Consider the following 25,796-nt stretch of genomic DNA (forward strand, 5'->3'; position numbering starts at 1 on the left):
AAAAACAATCAATGGAGATCCGAGTAAAGAAAATAAAAGAAAAACAAACCAAGGCTAGAAGTTTAGAACAACTGAACGGATGGTGTCTGCCTCACTGAATCAGAGATTTCGTCCTTGTAGAACTCGCTCATGGGGTTATGATCTCCGGTATCCATAAGATAAGACATGGACCGTATCATCAGAGGTGGCTCGGCCCACAAGATCAAGACGTGCACGGCGCTGCTCGGCGTGCACCGTAAGACATTGTATAGTACCAAATAGGCTACTTTACTTGTAACCCTGTCTCTTCAGACTATATAAGGAGAGGCAGAGATCCCCTAGCGGACAAGATACCCAAATCTATCTACTACATCTCAATACAATACACCAAAGACACAGGACGTAGGGTATTATGTCGATCAGACGACCCGAACCTGTCTAAATCGCTGTCTTTGCGCCTTGTGTCACCATCCGGTTCCTGATTAAGCGCACCCCCACCGACAAATCTACCATCGCGGGATACCCCTTGGTGTACTACCGACGATATTCTGTCGACAGTTGACGCACCAGGTAAGGGTGTGCGCTTGATCCATGGCGAGCCAGATGGACCTCAAATCAATAGCGCGATCTCGTCATCAATCTTGTGGAGATCCATGCCGGTCCACGACGACGATTCATCGCTAGCTACGCCAGCCCCTGCGACAGCAGATCCGATCTCGGAACCACCTTCGAGGTCGTCTTCACCAACAACTCACCGCCCGCTAGGTGCTCGCCGTCAACGCCAACCAGATAGTGCCATACGCCGCCGACCAGACGCTCCGTCCAAAGCTAAGTCACGCTTTAATATTTTTCTAAATATTCTCCGGTCTTCATATATCGCCGTAATGTTTCTCCGAACTGTTTTCTCCATATTTGCTCTCCAAACGATTTTCTGAACCCCCGAATAGTCCTGTTGATGCTCGGACGCCTCCAGAGATAGCCCCGTCTCCGGCTCCTCCCTACATGTGCTACGGATTCCACGCTCTGCGTTATGGGTGGTCGGCAGCAGCTCCTTGGTCATGTCTATTCCTCCTACACGTGCACGAGCTCCGCGTTATGATTAACGGGCTAGCTAGAGTTGGAGACTCAGCTACACACTAACTGTTCGGGCATTTTATATTAAACATAAATATATTTTTACGCCAACTGATCGTCAAACTGCATACGTTGTTTCATCACCATTACTGATTTTTCTCTGGAGTTTATTTATTTGTGCGTCATGTACTACCCATTCTACATGTTTGTATTGTAGGATCATCGTCCAGGTGATCGAATCACCTGGTGCTCGGGCTTCCTCACGGATCAACTGGTCGGACCGCTCGGTTCATGGACTCCATCGCCGACCAGTTGATCGGACTGTTCGTCGGTCGCTTCTACTCAATGCTCGCTTCACCGCCGACCAGTTGACCAGACTGTTCGCCGCTCATGCTTCATCGCCAGCTACGACGGTTACTTCTCGGCGCACGGATACTTCGTGCTCGAGGACTAAGTGGGCACACTTCACCGCACGGACGTCGCCAGCTACGTTGGTGCTTGGACCTCGCCGCCTACGCGCGGGGACTCCTCGGTGCTCAAACCTCGCCACCTACACCGAGGACTCCTTAGTGCTCGGACATCGCCGCCTATGCCGGGGACTCCTCGCTCCTCGGTGCTCGATCATGGCCAACGACGCCGGGGCCTCCTCGCTCCTCGGTGCTCAGTCATCGCCAGCGACGCCGGGGACTTCTCACTCCTCGGTGCTCGGTCATCGCCCGCGACGTCAGGGACTCCTCACCCCTCGGTGCTCGGACATCGCCAGCGACGCCAGGGACTCCTCGCTCCTCGGTGCTCGGATATCGCCAGCGACGTTGGGGACTCCTCGCTCCTTGGAGCTCGGTCATCGCCAGCGACCTCGCTTCTCGGTGCTCGGTCATCGCCAACGACGCCGGGGACTCATCGCTCCTCGGTGGTCGATCATCGCCAGCGACGTCGGGGACTTCTCGCTCCTCGGTCATCGCCAGCGACGTTGAGGACTCCTCGCTCCTCGGTGCTCGATCATCGCCAGCGACGCCGGGGACTCCTCGCTTCCTGGTGCTCGGTCATCGCCAGCGACGTCGGGGACTCCTCGGTTATCGCCAGCGACGCCGGGGACTCCTCGCTCCTCTCGGACATCGCCGCCTATGCCGGGGACTCCTCGCCCCTCGGTGCTCGGACATTGTCAGCGACGCCGGAGACTCCGCACTCCTCGGTGCTCGGATATCGCCAGCGACGCTGGGGACTCCTCGCTCCTCGGTGCTCGGTCATCGCCAGTGATGCCAGGGACTCCTCACTCCTTAGTGCTCGGTCATCGCCAGCGACGTCGGGGACTCCTCACTCCACGGTGCTCGGTCATCGGTAGCGATGCCGGGGACTCCTCGATGCTCGGTCATCACTAGCGACGTCGGGGACTCCTCGCTCCTCGGTGCTCGGTCATCGCCAGCGACGTCGGGGACTCCTCGCTTCTCGGTGCTCGGACATCGCCAGCGACGTCGGGGACTCCTCGCTCCTCGATGCTCGGCCATCGCCAGCGACGCCAGGGACTCCTCACTCCTCGGTGCTCGGTCATCGCTAGCGACGCCGAGGACTCCTCCCTCCACGGTGCTCGGTCATCGCTAGCGACGCCGAGGACTCCTCGATGCTCGATCATCACTAGCGACGCCGGAGACTCTTCGCTCCTTGGTGCTCGATCATCGCCAGCGATGTCGGGGACTCCTCGCTTCTTGGTGCTCGGTCATCGCCAGCGATGCCGGGGACTCCTCGCTCATCGGTGCTCGGTCATCGCCAGCGACGTCGGGAACTCCTCGCTCCTCGGTCATAGCCAGCGACGTCAGGGACTTCTCGCTCCTCTCGGACATCGCCGCCTACGCTAGGGACTCCTCGCTCCTCGGTGGTCGGTCATCGCCAGCGATGCCGAGGACTCCTCACTCCTCGGTGCTCGGTCATCCCCAGCGACGTCGGGGACTCCTCGCTCCTCGATGCTCGGTCAACACTAGCGATGCCAGGGACTCCTCACTACTCGGTGCTCGGACATTGCCGCCTACGCCGGGGACTCCTCGCTCCTCGGTGCTCGATCATCGCCAGCGACGCTGGGGACTCCTCAGTGCTCGATCATCGCCAACGACGCCGGGGACTCCTCGCTCCTCGGTGCTCGGACATCGCCAGTGACACCGGGGGCTCCTCGGTGCTCGGTCATCACCAGCGACGCTGGGGACTCCTCCCTCCTCGGTGCTCGGTTATCGCCAGCGACGCCGAGGACTCCTCGGTGCTCGGTCATCGTCAGCGATACCGGGGACTCCTCGCTCCTCGGTCATCACCAGCGACGCCGGGGACTCCTCGCTCCTCGGTGCTCGGTCATCGCCAGTGACGTCGGGGACTCCTCACTTCTCGGTGCTCGGTCATCGCCAGTGATGCCGGGGACTCCTCGCTCCTCGGTGCTCGGTCATCGCCAGTGACGTCGGGGACTCCTCGCTCCTCGGTCACCGCCAGTGACACCGGGGACTCCTCGCTCCTCTCAGACATCGCCGCCTACCCCGGGGACTCCTTGCTCCTCGGTGGTCGGTCATCACCAGCGACGCCGAGGACTCCTCGCTCCTCGGTGCTCGGTCATCGCCATCGACGCCGAGGACTCCTCACTCCTTGGTGCTCGGACATCACCAGCGACGTCGGGGACTCCTCGCTCCTCGGTCATCGCTAGCGATGCCAGGGACTCCTCGCTCCTCGGTGCTCCGTCATCGCCAGCGACGCCGAGGACTCCTCGCTCCTCGGTGCTCGGCCATCGCCGCCTACGCCGGGGACTTCTCGCTCCTCGGTGCTCGGTCATCGCCAGCGACGCCGAGGACTCCTCGCTCCTCGGTGCTCGGTCATCGCCAGCGACGCTGGGGACTCCTCGCTCCTCGATGCTCGGTCATCGCCAGCGATGCCGGGGACTCCTCACTCCTCGATGCTCGAACATCGCCAGCGACGCCGGGGACTCCTCGCTCCTCGATGCTCGGTCATCGCCAGTGACACCGAGGACTCCACACTCCTCGGTGCTCGAACATTGCCAGCTTCATCGGGGACTCCTCGGTGCTCGGTCATCGCCAGCGACGCCGGGGACTCTATGCTCCTCGGTGCTCGGTCATCGCCAGCGACGCCGGGGACTCCTCGGTGCTCGGACATCGCCAGCGACGCTGGGGACTCCTCGATGCTCCCTTGGTGGTCGGATCTTGCTACGTCTCATCAGTGTGCTATCAAGCTGCTCCATGCTGTTCGGATCAGGGTGCTGATCTTGGACAGCACGTCTGGGGTCTTGATACGCGCATGTCAGACGACGCCGGCAAGCTTTTAGACTTATTTTTCTTTGACCCTGCTACAAGATTCATTCTTGTAACACCCTAAATTTTACAACCTTTTAAAATAGGGAAAATTGATTTATTAAGCATTTTTGTGAGCATTTAAATTTAGGAAGAATAATAAAGTTTATCAAATTTGTAATCAACTATAGGTCAACAAGTATGAATGTGCATTCATGGCGCTGCATATTATTTTGAATTGTTTGGTTGAAGTCGAATTTTGAATTGAGTTGAAATTGCATTTTGAACTTGCTTTGGAAAAAAAGATTAAAAAAATATAAACTTCTTTCCCCACTCCTTGCTTCTGTCGTGGCCTGCTTGTCTCCTTCCCAGGCCGTTGCTCAGCCCTCCTATCTCCGCTTGGGCCGTAGCCCAGTTTGCTTGCGCGCCACACTACGGCGGCCCACTCGGCCTACCGGCCCACTTCCTCCCTCCACAATCGGTCCAGCGCTGCTTGGCCTAGCCGCTTCCGAAGGCACGCGCGTCCGTCTCCTTCCGGCCGCTGACCGCCCGGGCCTAGGCGTCAGACCCGCCTCCTTCCTCCCATCGTGACCGGCTTGGACTCCATCCCGTGCCGTCGCATGAGTCTGCCCCGGCCACGATCTTCATGATGCCATCACGCCCAAGAAATTTCATCCCCATAAATAGCGCCTGCGCCTCCTCCTTCAATCTCATCTATCGCTCGGTTCTTTGCCCCGCAAGCTGTAGCCGCCTAACCTAGCGCCGCTGCAAGCTTGGAGTACCGCCGTCGTTCGTCGAGCACCGCGCCACCGTTGTTGGTTCCCGGTCCTCCGTTTCAGGTCCGGTGAGATCCCCTTTCCCTCCTCTCTCTCTCCTGGTACCTTTCTTTGGTCGAATAGTGCACTGGAGGTCAAGATCCGAGAGCTTCAGCACGCCGGCCATGGCGCCGCCGTCGGAGGCTTGCCGCCGTCACTGTTCCGGTGCCCCTCTCTCTCTATTCCCGCCGGATCAGTTTTCAGTCATTGATTTCTAATCCAAGGGCTCAGATTGAAAGATACCCTTTCGATGCCGACTTTGCAGATACACCCTTACAATTATTCTTGGCTTAACCCGTGGTCCTTTGCGCGTTTCACAGTTTATGTTTCCTTCTTTCGAAAGCGTATTTTCGTTCGGTTGGACTGAAATACGTTTTCAATTATTTACAGTTTTGCCATTCAACTTGTTTTTGTCATAATTTCTCCGTTTTAACTCCGATTTGATCTGTTCAAGTTGTGTTAGGTTCGTAATTAAGTAATCTACATGTTTATGCTACTGTAAAATAGATTTCTAACTTTTATAATTTGAGCTTAGATCTAATCTATTATTTGCCTATAGGAAATCTTGTATAATTCATAACTTCTCCGTTTTAGATCCAATTTTTGTGATTTTCGCGTCCGTGTGTTCATAGCGAGATGTAGATTCATTTTTCAAACTTTTCCTCTTGATTCTTTGCTGTTGGTGTACTGTTCTAATCTGTAGCCTTGTTTGCTTTGCATGATTGCTCCTGGATGCTTGTATGTTGATGTGGTTATCGAGTATAGATGGTGAGCAGTTCTCGGGAGGTCAAGGGTACGACTTTGACGAGTAGGACCAGTAGGAGTATGTTGCTCAAGGCAAGTATAGCATGGGATCATCCTTGTTTCCTATTCACTCTAATTCATTAAATTCATGTTGCATGCGTCATCTTGATAAGGATTTCCTAGAATTGAACTATTACCTTGTCACCTATGGGTTATGCATTTGAGTAGCTTTGCTAGTGCTCAACTACAACCATGATCTTATGACTTGACTAATGATATATGCAATAAACATTAAAAGATGATTTTTAGCAACATGGAACAAGGGGGCTAGAGCATTGGGCTATTTTTATGGTGCTATAGATTCCTCTCCTTAAGGACTTATCTGTAAGTGATCATCCGGGACTTACAGTACAGCTGTGAGGGCTATATGGCTCTAGCTTTAGCTCAGTATAAAGACCTTTTCTAGCTTATTAGTGGTTACCTTTATTAGCGTAAGAATGGCTTGACAAATCGGGTATAGTGCAGCCTCTGTCCCCTTGAGTATAGGCTACGCGTCATTGTGCCATCAGGAAGGGGGGCTCTATGTCTGTTTGCCGAGTGAATCTAATGGCCCTAACTTGTTAGACGAACCTTTGAAAGGCTTTATAGTGAACCCTATCGACCTTCCTTGGTAGTGGGTCAAGAGGCTGATCACCTCGGGCGAAAGGGTAAATCATGACTCACAGTGAAAGTGTATAACCTCTGCAGAGTGTAAAACTGGTATATCAGCCGTGCTCATGGTCACGAGCGTCCTTGGAACCCTTATGGAATAGATGATGGACACTAATGATATGGATGATGAAGATGCGCACTAATGGTTAATTGTTTATGCTATTCATTATTCATATTTACCTGATCATGTGTTTATATGGGCTTGTGATAAACTTATTGCTACTCCTATGCTAAAATTATGATAATTAAAAGCTAATTGTAGTTAAACTAGTGTTAGCCTTTTGAGTCCCATGAACCCCATGTTATATTTGTTGAGTACGACATGTACTTATGCTTGCTTTATTTTCAATTATTTGGAAAATCCCAGATGGGTACCAGATTGCTAGAGTTTGGAGGAATTAGGCTTGTGGTCAACTAGTCAGTTGTCCCTGTGGTATTGGAGTCTTTGCCTGAAGATCGGAGTTGTCTTTCCGCTGTCTATACTCTGAGGTTATAATCTTTATACTATTACGCTATGTATTTAAGCATTGTCTTTTGATATTACCTTTATTTGTAGCTATATGTGAGATTTGACTTCCTGAGATCACATATGGTGTGTATCTGGTTTTATTCTTAAAACCAGGTGCTAGGCCAAGAAGAGGAGGCTTCAGGGACCACCAATTCAGTGGAATCGTGGTCAGTATCCTCAGCGCAACCCAAACCAGTAGCAGATTGGTAATCAACGTCCTCAGCAACAGAGTGGTCAGCAGACACCACGACAAGGAGCGCCCAATAACACTCCTATGAAGACTAGTGCCCCTAGCACCCCCAGCAAGTGCTTCCATTGTGGCAAAGAAGGTCACATGTCTTATAATTGCCCTGAGAAGCCTAATCAGCAAACCCCTCAAAGGCAGAACAGCTATCAGAAGCCAGCACCCAACACGGGAAAGGTGAACCATGTGTCTACAGAGACGGTGCTGGCAGAACCAGAAGTCATGCTCGGTACTTTCAATGTCAACTCAACCCCCGCTACCGTTCTTTTTGATTCTAGAGCTTCGCATTCATTCATATCACAAGCATTTGTTAGAAACCATAGCATACCATTATGTGCCATGCAAAATCCCATGTTAGTAAACTCACCGGGTGGAAGTATGCAAGCTTCATATCATTGTCTTCCGACTAGTCTATCCTTGAGGGGGGTAGAGTTTAAAGTGAGCCCCATTATGTTGAGAGCATCTGGTATAGATGTGATTCTAGGTATGGACTGGATGATGCAACAACAAGCAGTGATTCAGTATAAGGAGAAGGTAGTTGTGGTGACCGCACTGAATGGAGAAAGAATCAGGGTTCATGTTGTAATACAAGCACAACCGACAGCCACAGTGAACCAGCTTGATGATAGCGGCAACAAGGAGGACCTAGTGGTGGATGAATTTCCAGATGTGTTCCCCGATGATTTGCTAGGTATGCCACCTGATCGTGATATTGAGTTTATTATTGAATTATTACCTAGAACTGCACCTATAGCTAAACGTCCATATAGAATGGGGGTTAAAGAATTAGAAGAACTTAAGAAACAAATTACAGAGTTACTGGAGAAAGGTTTTATTCATCCTAGTTCATCACCTTGGGGAGCACCAGTTATATTTGTTGACAAGAAGGATGGTACTTAGAGGATGTGTGTTGACTATCGATCGCTCAATGAGGTTACCATCAAGAACAAATATCCGTTGCCTAGAATTGATGACTTGTTTGATCAGTTAAGAGGTGCTTGTGTCTTCTCTAAGATTGATCTTTGTTCTGGCTACCATCAATTGAGGATTCATGCAACAGACATACCCAAGACAGCTTTTACTACGAGGTATGGTTTGTATGAGTACACTGTTATGTCATTTGGTTTGACCAATGCACTTGCCTACTTTATGTACATGATGAACAAGGTGTTTATGGAGTTTTTGGATAAGTTTGTGGTGGTGTTCATCGATGATATATTGATATTCTCCAAAACAGAGGAAGAACATGCTGAACATCTAAGGTTGGTCTTGCAGAAGCTTAGAGAACACAAGTTGTATGCTAAGCGAAGCAAGTGTGAATTTTGGTTGAAGGAAGTTTCTTTCCTTGGCCATGTTGTCTCTAACGGTGGAATTGCAGTAGATCCAGGTAAGGTGAAAGATGTATTGAATTGGAAGCCATCAACAGATGTGGAACAGATTCATAGTTTCTTGGGATTAGCTGGATACTATAGAAGGTTCATTGAAGGTTTCTCTAAGCTTGCCAAGCCAATGACAGCTTTGTTGGAGAAAAATGCTAAGTTTGTGTGGTCTGAAAAGTGTTAGGCTAACTTTGAAGAGTTGAAGAAGAGGTTGACTACAGCCCTAGTATTGACTTTGCCAGATCTGAATAAAAGCTTTTTGATCTATTGTGATGCATCTCGTCAAGGACTTGGATGTGTTCTTATGCAAGAAGGCAGAGTAGTGGCTTATGCATCTCAGTAGTTGAGAAAGCATGAGTTAAATTATCCTACCCATGATTTGGAGTTAGCAGCAGTGGTTCATACATTGAAGATATGGATGCATTATCTCATTGGACACAAGAGTGACATCTATACTGATCACAAGAGTCTAAAGTATATTTTCACTTAGACAGATTTGAATATGAGACAACGTCGATGGTTAGAGTTGATCAAAGATTATGATTTAGAGGTACACTATCATCCTGGAAAGGTGAACGTTGTTGCCGATGCCCTTAGTAGGAAGAGTTATGCCAATGAGGTGCAAGTGACATTGATGTTAAGTGAGTTGTGTGCCGAGTTGAAGCGACTAAATTTAGGCTTTGTCACAAATGCAGTGGAGTTGGTATTGGAGCCTAAATTAGAGCAAGAGATACGTAAGGGTCAGTTATAGGATGCGAAGTTAAAAGAGATAGTGGAAAACATAGTGATTGGTAAGGCACCAGGTTTCCGTATAGACGACAATGGAACTCTATGGTTTGGAAAAAGACTAAGTGTGCCTGAGGATAAGGCTATACGTGAGGCAATTCTTCATGAGGCACATGAGTCTGCTTATTCTATCCATCCTGGAAGTACTAAGATGTATTTGGACTTAAAAGAGAAGTATTGGTGGTACGGACTCAAAAGAGATGTTGCTGAATATGTTGCTTTATGTGATACCTGTCAGAGAGTCAAGGCTGAACATCAAAGACCTGCAGGATTGCTACAACCAATGAAGATACCTAAGTGGAAGTGGGAAGAAGTTGGTATGGATTTCATAATTAGGTTACCACGTACTCAGAGAGGTTATGATTCAATCTGGGTAATAGTGGATCGGTTAACTAAAGTCGCTCACTTTATACCGGTCAAGACTACTTATAATGGACCAAAGTTAGCTCAGTTATATATGGAGAGAATAGTATGTCTACATGGAGTGCCCAAGAAAATTATGTCTGATCGAGGTACCCAATTTATATCTCATTTTTGGTAGCAAGTACATAGTTCATTGGGAACCAGGTTGAACTTTAGTACAGCATATCATCCTCAGACAGATGGGCAAACTGAGAGAATTAATCAGATATTAGAGGATATGTTGAGGGCTTATGCGTTACAGTATGGTACAAGTTGGGACAAGAGTTTGCCTTATGTAGAGTTCTCGTACAAAAACAGTTATCAGAAAAGTCTCAATATGGCACCTTTCGAAGCTTTGTATGGACGAAAGTGTAGGACCCTGTTGTTTTGGAACCAAATAGGGGAAACTCAGGTGTTCAGACCAGATGTCTTGAGAGACGCAGAAGAGCAAGTAAGGTTGATCAGGGATAACTTGAGAGTGGCCCAGTCTCGACAAAAGAGCTATGCCAATACTAGAAGAAGAGAATTGGTTTTCAAAGAAGGTGATTATGTGTACTTGAAGGTGTCACCTATGAGAAGTGTGAGAAGGTTTAACATGAAAGGGAAGTTAGCGCCAAGGTATATTGGACCTTTCAAGATTTTAGAGAGACGTGGAGAAGTAGCTTATTAGCTGGAATTGCCTGAGAGTTTGTCAGGTGTACATGATGTGTTCCATGTGTCTCAGCTAAAGAAGTGTTTGCGTGTACCTGAGCAGCAGATACCGTTAGAAGAGCTTACAGTTAAGGAAGACCTCACATATGAGGAGTATCCGGTAAGGATTTTGGAGACGGCAGAAAGAGTTACAAGTAGCTGAGTTATAACGATGTGCAAGGTTCAGTGGAATCGGTATACCGAAGATGAGGCTACTTGGGAAAGAGAAGAGGATCTGAGGAAAATATACCCACAATTATTTGAGTGCATCGTCCGAATCTCGAGGACGAGATTCATTTTAAGGGGGTAGAATTGTAACATAATAAATTTTACAACCTTTTAAAATAGGGGAAATTGATTTATTAAGCATTTTTATGAGCATTTAAATTTAGGAAGAATAATAAAGTTTATCAAATTTAAAATCAAATATAGGTCAACAACTATGAATGTGCATTCATGCCGCTACATATTATTTTGAATTGTTTGGTTGAAGTCGGATTTCAAATTGAGTTGAAATTGCATTTTGAACTTGCTTTGGAAAAAAAGATTAAAAAAAATATAAACTTCTTTCCCCACTCCTTGCTTCTGTCGTGGCCAGCTTGTCTCCTTCCCAGGCCGCTGCTCAGCCCTCCTATCTCCGCTTGGGCCATAGCCAAGTTTGCTTGCGCGCCACACCGCAGCGGCCCACTCGGCCTACCGGCCCACTTCCTCCCTCCGCAGCCGGTCCAGCGCCGCTCGGCCCAGCCGCTTCCGAAGGCACGCGCGTCCGTCTCCTTCCGACCACTGACCGCCCGGGCCCAGGTGTCAGACCCGCCTCCTTCCTCCCGTTGTGACCGGCTCGGACTCCATCCCATGCCGTCGCATGAGTCCGCCTCGGCCACGATCTTCATGATGCCATCGCGCCCAAGAAATTTCGTCCCCATAAATAGCGCCTACGCCTCCTCCTTCAATCTCATCTACCGCTTGGTTCTTCGCCCCGCAAGCTGCAGCCGCCTAACCTAGCGCCGCCGCAAGCTTGGAGTACCGCCGTCGTTCGTCGAGCACCGCGCCGCCGTTGTTGGTTCCCGGTCCTCCGTTTTGGGTCCGGTGAGATCCCCTTTCCCTCCTCTCTCTCCCAGTACCTTTCTTTGGTCGAATAGTGCACTGGAGGTCGAGATTCGAGAGCTTCAGCACGCCGGCCATGGCGCCGCCGTCGGAGGCTTGCCGCCATCACTGTTCTGGCGCCCCTCTCTCTCTCTATTCCCGCCAAATCAATTTTCAGCCATCGATTTCTAATCCAAGGGCTCAGATTGAAAGATACCCCTTCGATACCGACTTTGCAGATACACCCTTACAATTATTCTTGGCTTAACCCGCGGTCCTTTGCGCGTTTCACAGTTTATGTTTCCTTCTTTCGAAAGTGTATTTTCGTTCGGTTGGACTGAAATACGTTTTCAATTATTTACAGTTTTGCCATTCAACTTGTTTTTTGTCATAATTTCTCCGTTTTAACTCCGATTTGATCCGTTCAAGTTGCGTTAGGTTCGTAATTAAGTAATATACATGTTTATGCTACTGTAAAATAGATTTCTAACTTTTATAATTCGAGCTTAGATCTAATCTATTATTTGCTTATAGGAAATCTTGTATAATTCATAACTTCTCCGTTTTAGATCTGATTTTTGTGATTTTCGTGTCCGTGTGTTCATAGCGAGACGTAGATTCGTTTTTCAAACTTTTCCTCTTAATTCTTTGCTATTGGTGTACTGTTCTAATCTGTAGCCTTGTTTGCTTTGCATGATTGCTCCTGGATGCTTGTATGTTGATGTGGTTATCGAGTATAGACGGTGAGCAGTTCTCGGGAGGTCAAGGGTACGACTTTGACGAGCAGGCCCAGCAGGAGTACGTTGCTCAAGGCAAGTATAGCATGGGATCATCCTTGTTTCCTATTCACTCTAATTCATTAAATTCATGTTGCATGTGTCATCTTGATAAGGATTTCCTAGAATTGAACTATTACCTTGTCACATATGGGTTATGCATTTGGGTAGCTTTGCTAGTGCTCAATTAAACCATGATCTTGTAACTTGACTAATGGTATATGCAATAAACATTAAAACGTGATTTTTTAGCAATATGGAAACAGGGGGCTGGAGTGTTTAGCTACTTTCTAAATGCTTCAGATTCCTCTTCCTAAGGACTTATCTATAAGTGATCATCCGGGACTTACAGTACAGCTGTGAAGGCTACATGGCTCTGGCTTTAGCTTAGTATAAGGACCTTTTCTAGCTTAATAGTGGTTACCTTCATTGGCATAAGAATGGCTTGACGAATCGGGTATAGAGCGGCCTCTATCTCTATGTGTATAGGCTGCGTGTCAATGTGCCATCGAGAAGGGGGGCTCTACATCTGTTTACCGAGTGAATCTAATGGCCCTAACTTGTTAGACGAACCTTTGAAAGGCTTCATAGTGACCCTGCCTGCTCACCTTGGTAGTGTTTTGGGAGTTATAAACCCGGGCATATGGGTATCACAACTCACAGTGAAAGTGTACAACCTCTGCAGAGTGTAAAACTGGTATATCAGCTGTGCTCACGGTCACGAGCGGCCATGGAACCCTTATGGAATAGATGATCACTAAGTAATATCTATTTATGCTATTCATTATTCATGTTTATATTTGATCATGTGTTTTGCGATGGGAATTGAAACAACTTGATGCTACTCATAAGCTAAAATTGTGACAACTAAAAGCTGAACGCTGTTAAACCTGTGTCTAGCCTTTTGAGCCTCATGAACCCCGTGTTACACTTGTTAAGTACGACATGTACTTACGCTTATTTATTTTTATTATTTGGATAAAAATCCCGGATGGATAACATATGACTTTGAGAATGATAATTTCTCTGAGGACTACTAGACTTGTGGTCAACCAATCGACGTCCCTGTAAAATGGAGCTTCTGCGAGAGATCTTTTTATTACCTACACTATATTTATGTAATAACTCTGTTTTATTCGTGATGTAATAAACATTGGAGATGATATTATTCTTAATTTGTCGGCTTATGTATGTGACTGATCCCTGGACGCACATAAGGTTTTGCACCCCATTTTATCCTTAAAATTGGGTGTGACAATTCTTCATCTTCCAGCAGACTCGGGGACTAAGTGGGCATACTTCACCTTACGGTGAATGTGCTTTTTCTCATCTCGTGGCTACACCCGGGGACTGGCTGCCTACTTGGCTGGTCTTCTACTTTCTGACCCTGGCACCACGTGACTACGTCATCTACTGTCAGGCTCGGGGACTAGTTGTGGGGGTATGGCCCCCGGTATCCACAGGACAAAACATGGGCCGCACCATCAGAGGTGGCCCGACCCACAAGATAAGGCGTGCACGACGCTGCTCGGCGTGTACCGCAAGACATTGTATAGTACCAAATAGACTACTTTACTTGTAAGTTGTAACCATGTCCCTCCAGATTATATAAGGAGAGGTAGGGGTCCCCTAGCGGACAAGATACCCAGATCTATCTACTACATCTCAATACAATACACCAAAGACACAGGACGTAGGGTATTACATCGATCAGATGGCCCGAACCTGTCTAAATCGCTGTCTCTGCGCCTTGTGTCACCATCTGGTTCCTGATTAAGCGCACCCTCACCGATAAATCTACCATCGCGAGATACCCATCGGTAGACTACCAACAATATTCTGTCGACATCCCTCCAACCCTTTCGATTTCGTGTTCTTCTCTCATACTGCAGTGTCTTGTATCCGGTATTTGGATTTGTAAAACAATACCACAATTTGTTGCAGTTGCACCATACAGTACACAACGTCTGCATTTCTGACACAATGATGCTGTTCTTAGAACCAAGCATTAAGCACATACAGATAGATACACAGTTTACACATAGCCAACGGCACACACACATCTCTTATTTAGACAGGGACCAAGCCAAGGCACCCTTCACATATACTTCTTCCTTCTCCTGGCGTAAAAAAAGTAGAGGTCCCCAAACAGACGGAGACAGACCACCACGGATCCCGTTCCTCCCAGCGTCCATCAGACGTCAAACCCCAAGTTCAGCACGTACTATCAAACTTAATCCTACAGAAAACTCGCTGTCCATCATAGCTCGAGGAAAACGAACTCCTCGATCGCCGGAATGGCCCCAATGTTCTCCAGCGTCTCCTTGTCAGGCTCCTCGTCAACGCCGATGGCCATGATCGCCTGCTTGCCACGGAACGTCCGGCCGACGCTCATGAAGCTGATGTTGACGTTCCTCTGGCCGAGGATGTTCCCGACCTTGCCGATCATCCCGGGCTGGTCGATCTGCCGGCACAGGATCAGGTTGCCCTCCAGGCTGACGTCCACCTCATAGGGTCCCACGAGGGTGAGGTGCGGCACGCCGTACTTGACCCGGCCCTCCAGGACGATGTCCCCGCCGTCGCTGATCGCACCCGCAAACTTGGACTGCACATTCGAGAGGCGAACCTGGACGGACTCCAGCGGTGCCTCCGCTGCCGGGCTGTCGTGCGCGACGCGCTCCTCCGTGATGCGGAGGCCGCGCTGCTTCGCCGTGTAGTCTGCGTTCACCAGGTTCACGAATGTGCTGGACACGGGCTCCACCAGGCCCTTGGTCACCATCGCGCGGAGGAGCCGAGTGTCCAGGTCGTCGGGGCCACGGGCTGTGGTGTACACCACCTTCACGCCCTTGATGCCGCTCTCGCCGGCCACGAGCTGCACCGCCAGCCTCCCGAGCTTCTCAGCCAGAGAAACATATGGAACCAGCTCTGACATGATCTGGCAAACGAAAAAAAAAGAACACGAATTTCATCATCAGATTGAGCCATCCATGAACACGCTTAATGAACTATTGAAGTGTGCTGCACTGACATGCGACATGTCGAGAGAAGGTACCTACCTCAGCTGGGACCATGGGCGCATTCACAGCTGTTGCTGCGAGCTCCCCTCTCAACGCACCAATCACGGCTTCCGAAATCTCGATAGCGACGCCTTCCTGCCATTTTGGAGAGTTCAGTGAAGTTGGTACGTCGTCAGAGACAGCGGCAAGTGGTCTGCATCAATGCAAGACATGGTAGTAGGTGACGATGCAGACCTGAGCCTCGACAGTACTTGCTCCAAGGTGGGGTGTTACAGTCACGTTCTCATGCAACACCAGCTTGCTGTCCTTCGGTGGGGGCTCCACGGTGAAGACATCAAGAGCCGCCTGCTCCACATTGGCCATGGAAAAACTCAGCTTTCAGAGAGATCCATCTTCACATGAATTGGGTGAAATAACACTTGAATCGAATGAAGTTGTGATCACCTGAGCAACTTTGCCAGAGTCAAGGGCCCTCACTAGAGCATCTTCATCGATCACTCCACCCCTGGCCACATTGATGATCCGGACACCAGTCTTCATCTTTGCGAAGGACTCGTCGTTGAAGATCTTGGATGTTGTCGGTATCAGTGGCATGTGGAGGGAGATGAAATCGGCTCTTGCGATGGCCTCGTCGAAAGATACCAGCTCTACTCCGAGGGCACGGGCCCGATCAGCAGGGGCATAGGGATCATGAGCTATCACATGCATCCCGAGCCCTTTCGCTCGCCTCGCTACCTCTGAGCCAACCTTCCCGAAGCCCATGATGGACAGAGTCTTTCCCACCAGAGAAACCCCCACGTACTTGTTTCTTTGCCATTTACCTGTGTGAAATGACAAAACAAAATATCAGAACATTTCTTGGAGATAATTATTGCGCCACAGCTTAGAAGGGCGGGCCTGGTGCAAGCGGTAGAGTCTTACCGCCTGTGACCGGAAGGTCCTGGATTCGAGTCACGGTCTCCTCGCATTGCACAGGCGAGGGTAAGGCTTGCCACTAACACCTTTCCCCAGACCCCGCACAGAGTGGGAGCTCTCTGCACTGGGTACGTCCTTTTTTTTAATTATTGCACCACAGCTTGGAGACTTAACATGACATCTCTATTAAAATCTTAGAATCATCTAGGTGTAGATTAGTGGGTGGATTCGTCTCTATTTGGTTCAAATCGATCTAGAACATGAATCGGGAGAGGGAGACAGAGAAAGAGAGAGACCCATACCTTCGGGGTTGGCAGAGGAGATAGAGGACGAAGCACGGTAGAGTCTAGAGGATGGGGGCGCTGCCGACGAAGCTTCCCGTCACTTGCAGCGCAGCCCATGGTCGAAAGGGCCTTTTAGGGTTACTTCGGTGGGTCAGTGGTGGCATCGAACCTCGTATCTAGCGCCCCGGCTCCCATCTCTATCTTATAGCGCTGTGTGACAGGGGCCCACCGACCAATGATCGGTTGTGTCCCCGATCAAGACAGGGTCAAGGGGTCTGACTTAGTCGTTGGACTGAGTCGGATGAGATCAATCATAACATTCTCCTCCTTGATCTCACCTTATAACTTAAACTTACGTACTTTATCTTGTTCTTATTCCACCGCAAATCAATGAATAGAGCGTGCCTCATCGTCACGGTCAGTTGCCATTAGACTTAACAGCTACAATGCACATCTCTGTTTTGAAACAGATACTTAACTAGGCCCTTAGTATCCAGAAATCATAGGCTTTCCCATAAACCCATGTCGACTGTGTGTTCTCTGAACGCACTGGGTGGTTAGCCTTTGGTAAGCGGATCCGTAAGTACTTACTCGGTACTTATGTGTCCAATGCTTTCAAAATGATTCTGGATTTTCTCCTTTACAACATATAACTTAGTGTCAATGTGTTTGGCAGCACACTTGATCTATTGTCTTAGGAGTTAACTTACTTTAAATAGTTATTGTTGTTGTCTACCATTGTTAAATCCGGGTACAAATTTTCTTAACTTCCTTTTGCCTGTTCCTTAAGCCTCATGTCAAGCTATACTATGATGTGCATCGCTGATGACACCACAACTATTTCTTTGGAGCTTTTACATAAAATAACTCTCCAACTACAAGTGTTAGCAACTGCTGTGGATTTCACTACATATCTCGCCAGGACTTAACTTTTGTACCCTCAACTATTTGAGAGTACTTATTCTTTGTTACTCAGCATGAAGTCTATAATACTTTGCTAAATTGCAAGACATTCTCAACTCTATTCTAATGATCTATATCTGGACTGGACTTCTGCCAAAATATCTCGGATACATAAACTACGTCAGGGTAAGTTCATACTTGTACTTATACACTCATTAAGCTTCCAACAGCTGAAGTATATGGAACCATATTCATTTGATCGATCTTATATCGGTTCCTGGAACACTTAAAGTTTCCAAATCTATTACCCTTTACTATAGGAGCAAGCGTATGTTTACTCGCATGCATACTTTATTTCTCAAGAATCTTTTTTAAGTATGCCTTTGCGATAGTCCTAATACCCCATTTTCTTCTATCTCGGTGAATTTTGATTCCTCTAAACAATGACGCTTCATCAAGATTATTCACATTGAAACTTGAGGATAAAACTTCTTCTCCAATGATAGATTAACATCACTACTAATGAGTAGAATGTCATCTATTCACAAGATGTGAAAAGTGAATTTTCCATTCTTGAGCTTTGCATAAACGCTATTGTCCTTCTTATTTTCTTTAAAACCCAAACTTTCTTATCATTTTCATCATCTTCAAATACTATTGTCTAGAGACTTACTTTTAACCTATAAATGGATTTCTACAGGCAGCATCCCATATGTTATTTTCTTCCATGACGAAACCTTTTGGGTTAAGCCATGTAAACGTTTTCATACTAATCCCTATTGAGGAATGTCGTCTTTACATTCATCTGTTGTATTTCTAAATCGTAATGTACCATGAACACCATTATAATTCCAAAAGAATCCTTGCATGAGACTAGAGAGAAAAGTCTCATTGTAATCTTTTTATTTTCTTTGCGTAAAGCATATTGCTACAGGTCGTGCTTTATATTTTTCTATATTCCCTTTAGAGTCATATTTTGTCTTGTAGACCTATTAACAGCCTACTGTTTTGGCTCCATTAGAAATTACTTCTAAGTCCCAAACATCGTTGGTATTCATCGAATTCATTTCAACTTTATATCTTCTTGCCATTTAAACGAGTAAACACTTCTCATGGGTTCTTCAAATAAGATGGGATCACCTTTCATTTGAATTTCTTTACTAACATAGACTTCATAGTCATTGAGAAAACTGGTTTACTAATTCTTTAAGACCTTCTGGAACCTTAGCTACTGGCACTTTCATATGGGGCTATTGTTGCTCTTCATTGCCAAGTGGTAATTGATTCTACAGGCTTCTGTATTACAAGATCCTTGTTAACATTATCCATCTTCTTCGAAGAGCTGACAACAGGTGTTGTATTGGTCATACAACATCAACAGGTATTGAGAAACTTGTTTTTGAATCATTGAAGTGGACATGCAGTCCTGCATTTCTTCAAGTCTTAGGTCTCTACATATCTCTACATATCATGCTCCCACAGATCTTCTCATCTTTTCTAAAGATAGTGTATCTTTAAATATCTTATTTTGGGTTTAATCCGTTAAAATCTCATATGGCGCTTTAAGCACCACCTTAACATCTTTGAGACTGACTACACTATTTTCCTGTCGGAACTTTAAAAGGACCAGGAATTTAACTATTTCTCTGCTTAGGGGGTATCATTGTTGTAACCATTGTACTCCTCCAACGGTTTCATCTTAATTAATCTTTATCTCACTCTCAATAAAGAGTATCTTTCTTAATTGATCTTTATCTCACTCTTAATGAAGAGTATTTTTCTTAATTGATCTTAATATTCTCCCCTCAAAATATGACATGAACTTTACTGCCATAATTTTAAGAACTATTCAGAAAGCTTGTGAACGAGAAGACACTTATAACTTACTGCATTCACATGATTATATAAACAAAGTTATTTCTTGATCTGTTTAGTACACTTTCCTTATTTTACTTTGAAAACTCAATGAGGTCTTTCATTAGCAGTGCTTTTGCAAGTCACACTTATATCTTTTCTTATCTTTTGGTTAGTATTGACCATGACAATGCATTTCTATTGTTCCAAGGTTAATACTATGACAACATAAGAGCTACCCAAACTTTTTTCGCTATGCGAGATACAAAACATGTGAATCATCACAAAACTTCTCCCGACATATAGGATTGACTAGCATAAGTACTATATCAAAACTTCTCTCCATGCGGGATACATCTATACAAAAACTTAGTCATGACGACTTAAACATTCACTCATACTTCATTTTTCAATTAAATCTTCCCGTTGGTTCCAATTTAATCAGAAAATTAGTAAACTAACAAAAACTGCCCTGAACTGGCTTGACTCAAGCCTTTTCATTCACATGCCCCAGCATTGCATCCTGTTGACATGCAGCCGAGTGATCTCGTTGATTAAAAATAAAACATACTATATGTTTCTGCATCAATTCTACATCACCGTTGGGTAGAAAATAGAATTAATGCATAAAACTCATAAATTAACTTGAAATCCATATAACTACTCTTCAAAATTAAATTCTCCCATTGGTTCAAATTTAATTGGAAGATAATCAACATCATTGCAGCGAAAACTTGATAATGAAATACATTCTTTCAGTTCAGGAACATTCCTTGGTCCTTGTCTACTCTCAGAAAAATTGACCACGTTGGTGTAAAATTTGTTAGAGATTTAAACTTCAAACTTAAATTCATTATAATATTGTTATCATCAACGTTGGTCAGAAAATGACAATACCATAATCTTATTTAAACAAAAAACGGACTACTCCTCTAATTAAATTTTTCTATTGGCTACAATTTAATTGGACGATAAGCATAATCATGATTTACTAAATATAATTGCTCTTCAAATTAAATTCTCCCATTGGTTTGAATTTAATTAAAAGATAATAAACTTTAAACTTTGCAACGAAAACTTAAACATAATTTGTGAATTTTACCCATGGTAAAATTCTCTTTACTAATTTTTCTTTGAGCAATTAATCATTTTCCAGGAAATAACAATTTACTAGAAAAAGAAAAAAAAAAGAAAAAAAAGAAAAAATAGAAAAGAGGAAATGGACTCCATTCAGTACTGCTGCTTCGTCCCAACCAACAAAACGGCCTAGCCCAACTACGCACGTGTGCCCGCAGCGCCTCCTAGGCCGCAACCTGGGCCTGGGCTGGCAAAGCAGCCCAGTGCTCGCGCCCGCCTGGGCTTAAACTCGGCCCGGTTGATCTGCGCCGTCTATTTTCATTCGATGGCCACGCGTTGATCTCGGGCGAACAAAAAACCCACGCGACGTCGTCTCCCCTGAACCCTAGGTCATTCTGTCTCCCTCCCCTTCCTCACTCAGCCCCGCGACGGAGAGCAAAGAGCAGTGGTGGACGCTTGAGTTCGTCAGATGAGGGTGACGGCGCCGCCGCAGGCCCCCTCGCCGACGCGCGCGTTCGCCCTAGGGTGAGTGCGTCATCGTCGAGCGGCTTTGCGGCGGTGCTCCAAGTCCAAGCCAGCGGGCTCGGCTCCCTTCTCGCGCTCCGGCGAGGCGACATCGTGGTCTTCCCGTGCGACGACGGTGGCGACAGCGGCGAGAAAAAACCTAGGTAGGCTCCTCCCCCCTCTGTCCTCGTTGCTAGGGTTAGGTCTTAGGGTTAGGGTTCGGGTTTGGACGGTTAGGGTTTGGTCGAAACCCACTGCTACTGCTTTTCTTCTCCGACTGGATCTTCACGGGCTAGGGTTAGGGTTCGTTTTCGATCCCTCTTGCATCTCTGTTTCTTCCCCGATTTGGGTTAGGGTTTCAATCCAAACCGGGTTGAACCCTCTGCTTCTATCTTTTTTATTTCTTTTTAATTTTCTATCCCACACTCGATCTACCCACTAGCAACCATGGCTCTGGTACCATTGTTAAAATCTTAGAATCATCTAGGTGTAGATTAGTGGGTGGATTCATCTCTATTTGGTTCAAATCGATCTAGAACATGAATCGGAAGAGGGAGACAGAGAAAGAGAGAGACCCATACCTTCGGGGTTGGCAGAGGAGATAGAGGAAGCACGATAGAGTCTAGAGGACGGGGTGCGGTAGAGTCCAGAGGATGGGGGCGCTGTCGGCGGGGCTTCCCGTCACTTGCAGCGCAGTCCATGATCGAAGGGGCCTTCTAGGGTTACTTCGGTGGGTCAGTGGCAGCGTCGAACCTCGTATCTAGTGCCCCGGCCCCCACACAGCGGCCCGCTGACCAGTGGTCGGTTGTGTGTCCCCGATCAGGACACGGTCAAGGGGTCCGACTCAGTCGTTGGACTGAGTCGGATGAGATCAATCCTAACAATCTCCACAACATCAAAGCATATTTTGTTCACCTTTTTAATACATCAAACCATTTAATTAGCATCAGTAGTTTGAGTACTTGCTTTTATACCATTCCACATCAGCATATCATATATCATATAATTAGAATTTAATGACAGATGAATATAATTTGTTCAAGTCACAGTTGCATCTTTAGGCCAGAATTACACCTTTGTAAGCACGGCCCAACTATAATTTCGACAGTCATATTTACGGTGCAGATACCTTCTAGTTGTGTCACCTTCAAGCTAGATTGGCAGCTGGCAAGTCAAATTAAGATGGGCTTACATGTACCATGCTTCAATTTGGCAGAGCAAAAATGTTTGTCATACAAAACAGGAAGCAACAAGTATATGAATTTTCTTCTTTTCTTGATAAGTAGCCTCAAAAAGTTAAATAGCAATTTGTCTTACTACACAATTAGCATTATGTTCTGGAAAGTTGCAGTGATTAATAACTAAAGTCACTTTCAAAAAAAGGTTAGATTTGACAAGCGTTCAGGGACCGTATTCTCCACTAAACTGAGGCACCTGGTTCTTTTTTAAATAAAAGTTCAATAGGGACATGTTACCAACGTAGTTATTGGTAGATTCCTCAATAAGCAACCAGCAACTGAATTTGAACCACTTTTTTTTCTCACAATACAAGATGAATGACATGATTAAAACCTGTGTAAAGGTATGATGTGATAATGCATTCCGTGAGTGTTTCAAAAACCAATGCATTTGCAAGGATAGAACAGTTGGAGGATCCCATCTTAGGTCCCCTTTGGAATAAAGGAAAAATAGAGGAATTCTAGATGATTGAAACCCTAGAGGAAAATTTCCTATGATATCATTTGGAATTCTACCAATAGGTTGAATATCATGGAAAGTTTCCTTTGTGTCATTCTCTCTCATCAAATTCTTGTGTTTTGCCTGCTCTCCCCATGCAAATGTTTGATCTGTTTTCTGTGTTTTCTCAATCAATTGGATACAAGATGTTAGGACATTCTATTCCTCTTGTACATAAAAAAAATATCGCCTTAATTGAGAAGCAGAACTCCTGTCATTGTTTCAAACAAAAAACATTTTATTCCTATGTCGTTCCTATGATTTCAGAATAACAGGATAAACACCCCCACCCACCCTGAGTTAGAATGCGTCTCTTTTGGTCAGACTGATAACTTGTCTTCGGTATATTGGTGGGCTGTCGTTACAAGAAATGGGCTTTCAAAGGATTGAAAATGAGCAATAGACTTTCAATCAAATACAGCAGTAATCAAGTCAACATCACAACCAATTAAATCAAATGATTGTTTCAGTAGGTTAACCGGTCTTAGGCAATCAGTCGCATTCGATAGTACACCTTTTTGTACTATCAATTCGTTAGCTGAAAGTAGAGGTTGCCCTTGTGTGTGTTCCGAAAATTGCTAATCAAAGATATGCGCCATTAAGGCAACGAAAAATAGTCCAACAAGATAGTACAATAATGGGCAAACGTTTGCATAGATATACACATAATAATGGACCGGTAGTGGCAATTTCTTTGGTGTTGCCCTCGTGGCTGGTGCTAGCAGCTAGCGAGATAAAATTAAGAGGGGCCTAACGGTCTGTTGGTGCAAAGCATAAGAATTATGGCACATAATTTAGAATACTTTACACCGGAAGCAAGATTCCCCAGATGCCTTCAATAATAGAATCCTTATATCCATTGTTTGGACACGTCACACGTATATGCCTATGTGTATGGTACTCTATGGCCTTGCTACAGTGTGCCTATATGAAACATCGAAATAATGATTCGCTGTGAGATGGTGGGCACAAGTAGAGAAACTGTAGGCAAGCGGATTCATTGAACCTGCCCATCTTTCAGCACACATATCCTGTATTGTCAGTTTAGAGATTCCAATTGCCATACACTGACTAACGGGGACCACAGGACATATTTGACCATACTAATACTGTACTGTACACGTTTTTTTTAAATAAAAGTTAAGCCACCGTGTGGAGAGATGGAGGAAGAAAATTACAGTAATACAGTATAAAATTCAGTGTACTGCAAGAGAAGCACGTGGACCCAGCAAACTTGGGCAAATTTGGGGCTTGGTGCCCAGCGTGGCATGGTTGAACTGTAAAACTAGAAAGGTGGTAAGATAGTAATAACAGTGCTGTAGAAATGGATCGCACTATCTTAAAAGTTAAAATAGAAGAATGGTTTCCGTCGAGTCGAACTTATCAGCCCAAAAACCGAGCAATGAACAGCCTGGTTGAATAAAACTGTAGCCTAAGCAGTGATGCTCGTGCTTTCTCACGAGACAACGTAACAATAACAAATCATATCAGCGCTATCCATCCTCTACTCCTTTATTTATCCGATGAGAATATTCAATTAGAATTAAGTTTGCAAAACAAATCAGGCACCAGAAATTATTAAGTGCTCCAGGTCTATTTTATTCTCTACTTCGATCTGCCAAATTCGACGGTGGCCTCAAACGAGGGCCCAAAATTGTTTAAGAGCGGAGCCATTGCCTAAGCTGGGAGCCTGGGATGCTCATGCGTGTCGTCACTCGTCAGGAAACAAAACTACAAAAGCCAGTGCTATCCTCAACTTTCCAAGGGGAAGACAGTACTAATATCTAATTAGAAGAAAAGTTTGTAATGGATTTGGTGTATCACTAAGCATCAGGGACTATTTAACAGCTCCATCTTAATTTAATTTGCGTTGCCAGATCCGATGGCGACATCAAACAATGCAATCTGCTCGCATCCTAACCAATGCCAATAAACTAGGAATGGCTTCACTGTTCATTGGTTTGGCATCTAACACGTCAACCAACCCAACATGATTAACCACCCGCAGCAGAAAAAACAAATGAGACGCACGCAGCCAATGTGAAGTTAATTAATCAGACAACCAACCGAGGAAGATCGAGACGGTGATTATCGTCATGTCACTCACCGGCCTTGAGCGCCGCGTCCGCCTGCGAGACGTTGCGCGCCATGGAGGCGAGCAGCGCGATGCCGTGCTCGGCGGCGGCGACGGTGTTGGCCGTGGGCGCGTTGACGACGAGGCACCCGACCTCCGTGGCGGCCTGGAGGTCGACGTTGTCGATCCCGACGCCCGCGCGGCCCACCACCCGCAGCCGGCCCCTCCCCGCCTCCAGCACCTCCCGCGTCACCTTGGTGCCGCTGCGCACGATGAGCGCGTCGAACTGGGACACCTTCGCGAGGAGCTCGGCCGGGGACATGCCGTAGGCGCACTCCACGGCCGCGAACTCCCGCAGCACGGCCAGGCCGGCCTCGCTCAGCTTCTCGGCCACCAGCACCGCCGGCTTGGGCCTCAGCGCGCCGTCGGAACCGGACCGCGAGATCCGGTGCGCCGGCTTCGACTCCGAGGGCGCCACGGGCGCAGGCGACGACAGGACCGCGCACCGGACGCGGAGCCGCGTGCTGTTGGCCTTGGCCCCGCCGCGCGCCGCGAGCGTGATGAGCGAGGACGGCACGGCCAGGCGGGCCCGCGCCCAAGCGGGGCTCGCGCTCGCCTGCGGGCTGGGGAGGAGCGCGCGTGAGGCCGCCATGGTTCGTGGCTGATTCGGTTTGGCGCTCGTGATTTGTGTCTGTGCTTTGCAGGCGAGGACCGTGGAGGAACGAGGAAGCAGGGTGGCTTATAAACGCAAGGCGGGTGTCCTTTATGTCGTTTGATGGGAGGAGGTAGGTGGGGGTAAAATTTGATATATCACTGGCCAATGATCTAGCATACAAAATTGATATTTGATGGAGTATAAATCATAAAACATGTATTAGTACGTGAATGATAGATAGAGTGAGAGAGATAGGAGTTGAGGATGAGCCGGCTATGAGGTTGATTGACAGTGGAGTGGTGAAGACCGA

General features: G+C 46.8%; 1 protein-coding gene across 1 annotated transcript; it reads right to left on the reverse strand.

Moving 5' to 3' along the window:
• Window positions 1-14,438: 14,438 nt before the first annotated feature.
• On the reverse strand, window positions 14,439-25,554 carry LOC136502053 (D-3-phosphoglycerate dehydrogenase 3, chloroplastic-like). Its single transcript, XM_066497536.1, has 5 exons — window positions 24,865-25,554; window positions 15,928-16,304; window positions 15,718-15,828; window positions 15,523-15,618; window positions 14,439-15,401 (listed from the first exon to the last, which is right to left on the reverse strand). The coding sequence occupies exons 1-5, from the start codon at window positions 25,481-25,483 to the stop codon at window positions 14,727-14,729; spliced, it is 1,878 nt and encodes a 625-aa protein (XP_066353633.1). The 5' UTR covers window positions 25,484-25,554; the 3' UTR covers window positions 14,439-14,726.
• Between the last annotated feature and the right edge of the window lie 242 nt (window positions 25,555-25,796).

Source organism: Miscanthus floridulus, chromosome 13 (assembly GCF_019320115.1).
Source record: "Miscanthus floridulus cultivar M001 chromosome 13, ASM1932011v1, whole genome shotgun sequence".
In the NCBI taxonomy this organism is placed as follows: Eukaryota; Viridiplantae; Streptophyta; class Magnoliopsida; order Poales; family Poaceae; genus Miscanthus; species Miscanthus floridulus.